Source organism: Anser anser, assembly GCF_964211835.1.
Source record: "Anser anser genome assembly, chromosome: 2".
Lineage (NCBI taxonomy): Eukaryota > Metazoa > Chordata > Aves > Anseriformes > Anatidae > Anser > Anser anser.
This window is the reverse complement of record NC_139721.1, coordinates 81,019,134-81,028,618: the sequence shown is the minus strand read 5'-3', so window position 1 is coordinate 81,028,618 and position 9,485 is coordinate 81,019,134. Positions and strand designations below refer to the sequence as shown.

Here is a 9,485-nt window from a genome sequence, read left to right as displayed (position 1 = left end):
CATCTCCATACACTGAGGACTCAGTACTTTGCCTTTTTTATCCCAACTTCTTTCTGTTGAACTCCTGTTTAGCCTCTATCTGAGTCCTGAGCTTCAGCAATGCTTCAGCACCCTACAATATTTCTGTCCATCCATCAAGCTTTTCAGTTAGGTGGAAAACTACACTATTGAAGTATGCAGCTTTTAATCTCAAAGATATTGAAGAAAAAAGCAAAATCTGGAGCTTCACAGCCAAGGTATTCTTGAGATACTATTTGACAGAAATGACACATGCAGTCCACTACAAACTGCACCCAATAGATGGTTTTGCACATACAAATCTGAAATTCTAGGCTACTGCCCAATTGCTTGTTCATTTCCAGGTGTCCTTCTTCTTCTGCAGCTTTTCTACACTCTTTAAAGCCTGTTCAGGCCAAGTCCATATGTCACATTCAAGCTTTCAGGAGTGTTTTATACAGCTGTTTCTAAAGACCTTCACTTGAGCTTACACAGGCCCCCAATATGCTAAAAACCCCAACATCTACGCCTCTTGGTTCTCTTCTGGGTGGACAACCCAGCCTGGAGGCACAGAGCAATGATGTGGGTCCTCACCTGAGCCCCAGACCAGGTGTCCCCTCTGGAGCAGTTAGCCCCACGCAACAGCACCAGGTGTGTTTGCAGAAGGCAGCTCAGAGGGAGCGGCAACTCACCACATGTGAAAACCAGGTAGCAATGCCTACACTTCATGCTACTGTGCCATCTCAGCACCATAAAGTACATGGCCTTCCTGAGATACAACAGCCCGACACCCTTTTACTAATCCTCTTGGCCTCTCTACTACATGAGAGCACATTGCACACTTACTGTCCTCCCCTGAAAATGGTAACAATTCTCTTTGCTAATGCATATAGGGGCTCAATGCATGCCCACAAGTCCCCATTTCATCACCATGCTTAGGCGTATGATATAACTGAGGACACAGACTTGTGTAGATCTGAAGGGGACTGTGGGAGGGAACAAGGAAATATTTTCTTCTGTCTGTGGATCTTACCCAATCTCTCAAAATTGCCTCAAATGTGCAAGAACATGCTTTGCACAAAACAAAAATGTAGGAATTATTTAGAACTAAAATAAAGTTTACTGAAGCATAAGGAAATGCTTGAAAAAAAGCATTTATTAAGCATTAAATTTTGCTGAACTTAGAAGGTATTTTTTTTCATTAGAGATGCTCGAGGCAACTTGAGAAACGTCTGTAAAATCGTTCTACTTGAAGATGAAGCAAGCAGCTTTGTTTGTTGACACGAGCATGCAAGAGGCAAAGTGACAAAGAGAAAGAACAGAACAGCCCCAGCTGTCAGGCCCACGGACAGTGTACAGCACCAGAAAGGTCACTAACATGCCGTAAACCCACTGCAGCATTTCCAGACAGTCTTGCCCTGCTGAAGCTCTTGCATGAAAACTTTTGCCTTCAGGGCCAGCAGATCCTTCAACAGCCTCCTGGACGATGCTGGGACTCATTTGCTCCCATGCAGCTCCTTCTTCCCTCCCTCCCTCGCCCTCATCCACCCATAGAAAAAGTCTGGGAAAAGACATTTCAAGCCTCGCTTTATGTGCAATTAGGATAAGGAAATGTTTCGATGCCAAAATTTACTTGAGATGTGTTCACTGCACCTGTGAATGTCTCCTGCAGTACTCACAGAAGCATCTCCCGTGCTAGCAGCCCTCGTTCCCGGGGGCATGTTTGGCTGTGCATGGCGGGCACGGCCCCTTCCTATGCCCAGGAGGAGGCAACGTCCTCCACTTGGCATTCCTGTGAGAAGAGGCCGGGAGCAGAGAGGCTTGAACCAGTTTATGCAGTAGATCGGTGCCAGGAGCTTTCGATGCCTGGACACTGGCAGTAGAGCTCAAATCATGTATGAATTGTTTCGTTTTAGCCCTGTTTTGAATGTAACAAAGCCAGTACAAAGTCAGCCATCTCCGTTCCAGAAAAGCATTTGCCATATTACAAAGGTTGGCTGCCCAGGGCTCCAGCAGCACTAACAGGACTGCGAAGGGGGAGCCAGCCTGCCAGTCTGTACAACACATGCTTAAAATAAAAGCCAATAACCTCTCACTTCCATAAACAAACGGTTTACTTAAAACTTGTAAATCATCTGATTAAAACACACACAAAATCTGCTGTGTGGCTCAGTAGTCTTCAGCTATAATTTCGTACTCCAAGGTAATGAAATGTGAAAATCCTTTCACCACTTGCCACATCCCACACACTTAACACTTCGCCTTGAAACACTAAGAATCAAATTTCCGCCAACCCCTCGTAAAATACGGAGCAATTCTGCCAAATTCCCATCCATGCTCTTCATTTGATGTCAAAGCAACAGAGGTACCATAATGCACTTGATATCATTCTTTTCCTGCTAATGTTTTATTCAGGCTGAGCTTCATTAATAAAGATGAAAGTTTGGACTCACGGTTGCTCCATGTTTACAAAACATCCAGGCTCCTTTACATCTTGCTTAAGCGTGAAGAATCACTGAACACAATTTCCTAAAACCAAAAAATCCCGCATAACAAAATTGCATATCTGAATTTTTGAAATTCACTGAATCAAATTTCACAGAGTGAACCCTAAAGTCTGTTTGCCAGGAAAGCACAAGCCCAAAATGGAAGTTGGGACCTCCCAGGATAATAAAGAAGCTGGACCCCAGTACACACATCCTTCGCATTAAACAAGCAAATAAATACACATCATTCACATGGAGTAATTTGTTCTAAAAATGCAGGTGCATTTGTACTTCCCACAACCACTTTTTAAGCCTTGGCTGCTCAAACAGCACTGGAGTCACATAAGTCTTTTTATTATTATTTTTTTTTATTTTTTTGTTGGAACTGAGCAGTGACTGACTTCTTACTGGACACCAGGGAACAAAAAGTAGCCCAGAACCTGGGCTTTAGACAGGTCCAAATGTCTCCACGGAGAAAACCTACAAAGAAATGTGTGTTTAAAAGAAAAAAAAAATAGATGTGTATATAGCATCACTTTTCAATGCCAGGTACTGGACCATGGAATGGGATAGACTGCACTGCATTTTTGAAGTAGTATGACTATCGACATACTTGAGAAACATTTTAACACTGTACATTACAACAAACTATTCAGTTCACTTGTATACAAGTCAGCAAATGCGCCAGGTGATCCAACATGATATGGCAGTTGCAAATTTATAATGATAGTCACAGTCTAAAGCCAGAACAAAAAACATCTCCAGAATTTCTTTAAAAAAAGGAATTAACGTACACACCGCACACGCACGCAGACAAAAATCTTGAGGTTTTACTTATTGCTCTTACACAAGGCTGTGAGCAGGCAAATGTCTGGATCAGAAATTAGGTCAAACATGCATTTCAGCAGGCACAAAAAGTACAGGAAATTCGTATTAACAAAACAACGTACTGCATCACGTAATACAGGATGGTATTCTGCTAATATAATACTTACTCCATTAATACCGGATAAACCCCACGTCTGCCTGTTGCATAATGTGTTATGCAGCGTGGTATTTTAACCTAATTTCTGATTGTTCCTTCATACCGCGCTCCCCACGTAGGGATGAAGAGAGGCAGTTTTCAAGACAACCGTTCTCTGCAACGCCAGAGAAACCTCGGCATCATGAGCTCCAGTTGGGCAGGTACGGCCAGCACGAGGCCAGCCTTAACACTGTCACCTCCCAGGCCTGCTCTTTGACTGCCTCATGTTTTTGTGCAGCCATCGACAACTCAAACAAATGCAGAAGTTGGTGCAAAATGCTTCCGCGCTGTTCTCGGAGCATCTTCCAGCTATGCTATACACTCCTGGTATAAGCATCACTTGCTACAGGGAATAAGGCAGTAGAGGGTCAAGTCCTGTGTCTGGTCACTTCCTTAAGAGTCTATAAAGGCAAGATTTTTTGGTGAACTGGCTTTCCTTTACGTACCAAGCAGCATAGCGTGGATGTCAGTAGAGATCTGGCTACCTACTGGTGACAGGACTAACACGTTTACAAGACACATTTTGGAATTCCTGTTGTTCCCTGCTGCAACCAAATAAGATGTGCTGCTGAGAGGTGTCAATGTATTACAATACTATAAGTCAGGTTCAAGGCATACGGCACTTGGACCTACATGAAAAAGGCATTGAATGTGTTATCTGAGGATTATGGTTTTTTTCTGTGCTATGAATACATATGACAGTAGATAAAATTCAGCACAATCGTTCCTCTCCACACATGACCCTACATACACCATAACAATTAAGCACCATATGTTTATGCTATTCTGCAGTTAACAGAAATCGAGGAAGAAAAGGGTGGGTTGTGAACCAGGAGGGGAAGAAATCCAGCACTAAGTCAGAGGTATGCTGACGGAAGTTCTAGTTGAGAATGTTTATTGTGAACCAGATACTGGATTTTGTGACATCAGAAAGCCAACACCATCTACAAGGCCAACTTGGGCACTGTATAGACAAAATTATGTTCTCCAGTGTTACAATACAGCATTGAGCAATTTCTAATTAATTACTAGAAAGAGCACTAGGTGGAGGACAAGAGTTCACTCTACAGGGAAGTTATGCTTAGGCAATTGCTCACACTTTGTACTTGCAAAAAGAACCAGTGCAAATCAATAGCTTTTTCTGCCTTATTAAAGGTCTTTCTGCCATGTGCCCCTTGATCTGATCCTTAAACCTCAAACAAATTTCAGCTTTCAGACTTGCCAAATACCCAAATTCACAGAGTTCTACTTAACTTACAAACAGTATTACTAAAGCTAGTGGGACTGCTTTATGGAGGAAGGTGCTGCTGAAATGCAGGTTCGGGAATTTGGCTCTTTCTGAGCAGAGAACTGCAAATGACTGGGGTTTTAGGACATTCATAGGTGGAGGGGGATATTACCTGTGCTTTTTCGTTTTGTTTTGTTTCTTCCCAAGTCTGTCCTAATGAACACCAACATTTATATGAAATGTGGGGAAAGGTCCATCACGCTCACCCAGACATTTTGGCACTAGGACATCCACAGTGATTTAGGAGGTGCAGTGCAACCCAGAAGAGGGTTGGGTTATCCTGTATTCTTCTCCCAGCTCTGTCACTGGCTCTTATTAAATAATTGCACAAAAGGGTCCTCAGTCTGTTGACTGTGATGCTGAGGCTTCCTTAGAGCAACCCCTCTTTTACAGCACCCATGGGTGCACAAGCTTTATCTCCTAGGAGAGAGGGAGACAAAATAGGTCTAAATTCTTCTAAAAAATTAAGAGAACCCAACCTCTGGAAAAAGAAAAGGAAGGACAATTTGCTATCATGCCCTTGCAGGAAGGAGTCCTAGAACTTCTCATGACCCATTTCTTCACTAATGGCTATGAAGGCCAGGTCTGCAGGAAGCCCTGTTGCCAGATCAGAGGTAAAACAGCATGTCCAACATTCACCGTTCAAAGCCATCCTTCACGTGAAGCTGGTTAGGCAGAAATGTTTTGGCTGCATTGTCAGGTATTCCTCCTAGCTCACTTTGCTGTCCTGCTCGGAAGCTCCTTCACACAGAAGATTCTTGAAGCGCCACTTCTCTACAGCCGAAAGCAATGGGGGAAAAGCAAAGAGAAAGAGAAAGGCAAAAAACACACACCACAGAACCAAACAACTGCTTGTAAAATGTTTCCTTTTAAAAACTATTATACAACTTCCTAACTTAGTTTAATTAATGTGCAGTTTAAAACATATAAAATGCCTTGCCAGCTAAATGATTTCTCAGTTCTACAAGTCTCCCCCTTCCCTCCCTCAATTAAAAAATAACACATGTGGGTTGGTATCAAACACCTTTCACTGAGTCACACGCCAGTTCTCCTTTAATTCTACATGGAGCAGTTTTGATTTTGATCTACTGTGGTTAGAGAAGAGCTCTTACCGCATACTTTACAGTATAACCAGCTATGTAGATGTCTTTAATCTCGTAACACGATAAAAATCACCGTAAATTACAGTCCCTTTGATAAATGATTATGGTGACGCATGCAGTCCTCCTCAGTGCTGTTACCATCAGACAGGGGACATGGTTTTCTCCGCAGGCCGCCAAGGGCTGGGGCCAGGCCGGCGCACCGCCATCTCGGAGCAAAGCGTCCTGCAGCCATCGGCCAAAGTTGCAGTGAATTGTCTTGCTCGATCCCACCACCACCACCACCCTAACCCCTGGGTGGGCACCCCCGGGGCATCCTCCACAACGCCTCAGCCGCACGAGATCACCGTGAAGCGCTTGGAAATGCATGACATGTTGTGGAGGACGATGCCCAGGAGAAAGACCAAGACGCAGGCCACCAGGATCACAGTGCAAACCCCCGACCAGGTGGAGCTCTTCACTACGCCTCTGCGGTCGGGTTCCTCCGTGCCCACCTCAGCGGGGAGGCCGCCCTGCAGCGGCTGCTGCTCCGCCGGGATCGTCACCACCGCCAGGGACTTCTGCTGGCTGCCGGGCAGGAGGCGGCAGCCGATGTCTCCCGGCAGCAGGGCCCTCTCCTTGGAGAGAGGAAGGGGCAGCATGTAGCACCCGTTGCTGGGGAGTTTGATGAAGACAGGGGTGTGCTCGGAGGCATGGGGGATGGCGATGACGGCGATCACCTCAGGGTCATCAGGCAGCTGTGACACGGAGTAGCCCGGTGGCAGCTTGGTGATGCCGCGGCACCAGGGACACCGCAGGTCCTTCTGGCTGGTCCTCATCTGCTGCAGGCACACCGAGCAGCACGTGTGCTTGCAGTCCAGCAGCTTGGGCCGCCGGCGCGGGCTGTAGTAGTTGAAGCAAATCTGGCACTCCAGCAGGGAGTCCTGGGACAGTGTCTCCATGGTGGCCGGCACGACGCGGGGAGGCACCGCCGGCCTGGCAGGGAGGTTTGGCCACGGCACCCCGCAGCCGCCTTCCACTACTTCTCCTCAGGAAGGCTGGGAAGAGCGCAGGGAAACCTCTGGTCCTGATCTTTCAGCACCTGAGGCAAACAGAGAAACGTGAATCAGTGGATTAATTACAGGAGCAAGAGGAAACGGAGCCAGAGGCTAAGGGTGAGTAAAAACTAGAACTGACTTTGTAAGATAGCAGGAGAAACCAATTTGCAATCCCAAACAACCAAATGTGAGTTTGTCAGCTTCACCAAAACCCCTCATGTCTAACTTTCCAGTCAGCCATCAGCAGATCTCCCTTTCTGCGCAGTCATAAAATCACTACCAACGTTCCAGACTTCCACTCATATTTATACCCATGAAAGGTCCATGAAGCAGGTCCTTCGGCATCCGCCTCTTGTACTTTCAGAACTTTGCAGCCCTTTCTGCACCGTAACAATTGCTCTCATTTAATCCTTTAAACCCCTGAGGATTTTTAGCTATTTGGCTCAACCAGTAGTTCTGTGAGCAAGGTGGAGGAAAAAAAATGTTTAAAGGGATGCATTTCCACAAGCTCCCGACGTTATGACTGTAAAATACATGCCTGAATGAGCAACCGCCTATTTACAACGAAACACCCACATCTGTGCACAACAGAAAGAAATGGCAAGTTTTTCAGTTAAATTAACTGTTTGCCCAGTTACACAAACAGCTTCTGAACACGGCCATCTGACGCAAACCTTGTCACTGAGGAAGACATTGCTCAAGGTGAGAGGCTCTGCTTAGACCCAGGACTGCAGCGTGCCATGGAGAACCATCTGTTAATGCACGGCATTGAAGGCAAACTGTTCCTGACCTTGTTCCGCACTAGTCATTAAAAAGGGATTCCTTGTGTTTCCCCACTTATTTCTTATCACTATGCAAAAAGAGGCAGCTGTATTTACTTCCACAGCAAGTTGTTTAGCCCTGTTTGATCTCAGTCACTCCAACGCATGATAAATATGAAGGGGCGACATTTTTACAACTTTTTGCTTTTTGCCTTCCTTGCTGTATTTGAAGAAGTATCAGTTCAAATTTGCATATAGATAATAAAAGAAAGGAAGCCCACAATATTTGCATGGTGATCTTTGATCATCTCTTATTGCAATGTTATACCTAAAACAGAGTTAACACTAGAGGACCAGAGCTGTTGGAGGACTTTTTCCTTTCCATAGAGTTATTTCTTGCTCTTCCCTCTAGGTCATAGCAACTAGGTTGCAACATGCTAATCAATAGGTGACATCAGTCGAACAGAAATACCACGGTTCAAGAAGAAAAAGCAGGTATAAATGTGGGGTTTGCAATATAAGACAGGCCTCTGGACCACACCGTCCTATATTGTACCAATATTTGAACTGGGAAAAACAAAATACATGCCATCCTTTCAGACGCTAACAACTTGGCTGGCAGCACCGGCCCTGTTGCCGATTTTGTAACAGCAGCAGATTTTGGCTCACAAGAAGCTTCAGCAAATACACAGTGACAATCCTGACTCAGGAGGGAGTGGGGGCTGAGGTTATGAAAGCGGGAGCTTGTGAACACGTGAAAAAAGGCATGTTCCAGCCATGGGAACGTCACTTCTGGGATGCTTTGCCCAAGACCAGTGCTGGGGGAGGCCCCGACCAGTGTAAAACCCGCACAGTGGCTGGGGCAAGGTGCCCAGGCAGCAGCAGCACATTGCACAAGGCATTAAGAGAGACTCTGCGTGCAGCTGGGGCCTAGCACCACCACAGAGGGGGCTTTGCATTCATAAGGCCACACCAAAAGAGAGCAGCAGAAAGTGAGGGAAGGTTTTATTTTCTTCATCCTCTTTTGCATTATCATCTTCACATTTTTATGGTACAGGCAGGCACAAGGAAGACTGGCAGAAAGAGCTGTCAAAAGACTGGCATGCAACTGAAACATGAAACATGAGAACACCATCCACAAAGCTAGGCCACTCCCTGCTGAAAAACATTAAGAGGCAAAGGCCAGATTAGAAATGAGTTAAGGGAACTCAGGAACGGATCGCTCAAGTCATCATACCCGGCTTTCAGTGATCAACCACACATGATCCAGCAGTTTTATATTTTGCACAGAAGTGTCCATACAAAGTCTTCATAGTCATCCCTGTGACAAATGAGCTCAGACAATAAAAGATGCAATTCTGATCTCCTGGAGATATAGTCCTAGGTATCTGCAAATCTGTTAGAAAACAGGTATAATATTGCAGTATTACTATGAGAAGTAGCCCTACTGCATGGAAATTCAGAAGGTAAAGCTTTAATTTAGAAACAGAGTGAACGTAGTTCTCCTGTAGGTGTAAATCAGTATCTCTGTACAGATCTGCACTCCAGATCTTGGAGTCAAGGAACTGAGCGTCTAAGTTCTCTGACCTGATTTAGCTGTCACCTATAACCACCTCTTTCCAGTTAAAGTGCTAAAGTCAAACAAGTTTCCATTGATTTTAAAGTGACTGAGATCAAGCTCATTTTTCTGACCTCACAACCCCAGGAGCTACATATTCATATGCTATCAAGCCTTCATCCCCATCCCAGTGACATCCTTACAGCAGAAGACCAGTGCTAAGAAAGAGGTGAG

General features: G+C 45.3%; 1 protein-coding gene across 1 annotated transcript; it reads right to left on the bottom strand.

Moving 5' to 3' along the window:
• Positions 1 to 2,376: 2,376 nt before the first annotated feature.
• On the bottom strand, positions 2,377 to 6,836 carry RNF152 (ring finger protein 152; the record flags this gene model as incomplete). Its single annotated transcript, XM_083823534.1, has 1 exon — positions 2,377 to 6,836. The coding sequence occupies one exon, from the start codon at positions 6,834 to 6,836 to the stop codon at positions 6,225 to 6,227; it is 612 nt and encodes a 203-aa protein (XP_083679660.1). The 3' UTR covers positions 2,377 to 6,224.
• Positions 6,837 to 9,485: the final 2,649 nt, after the last annotated feature.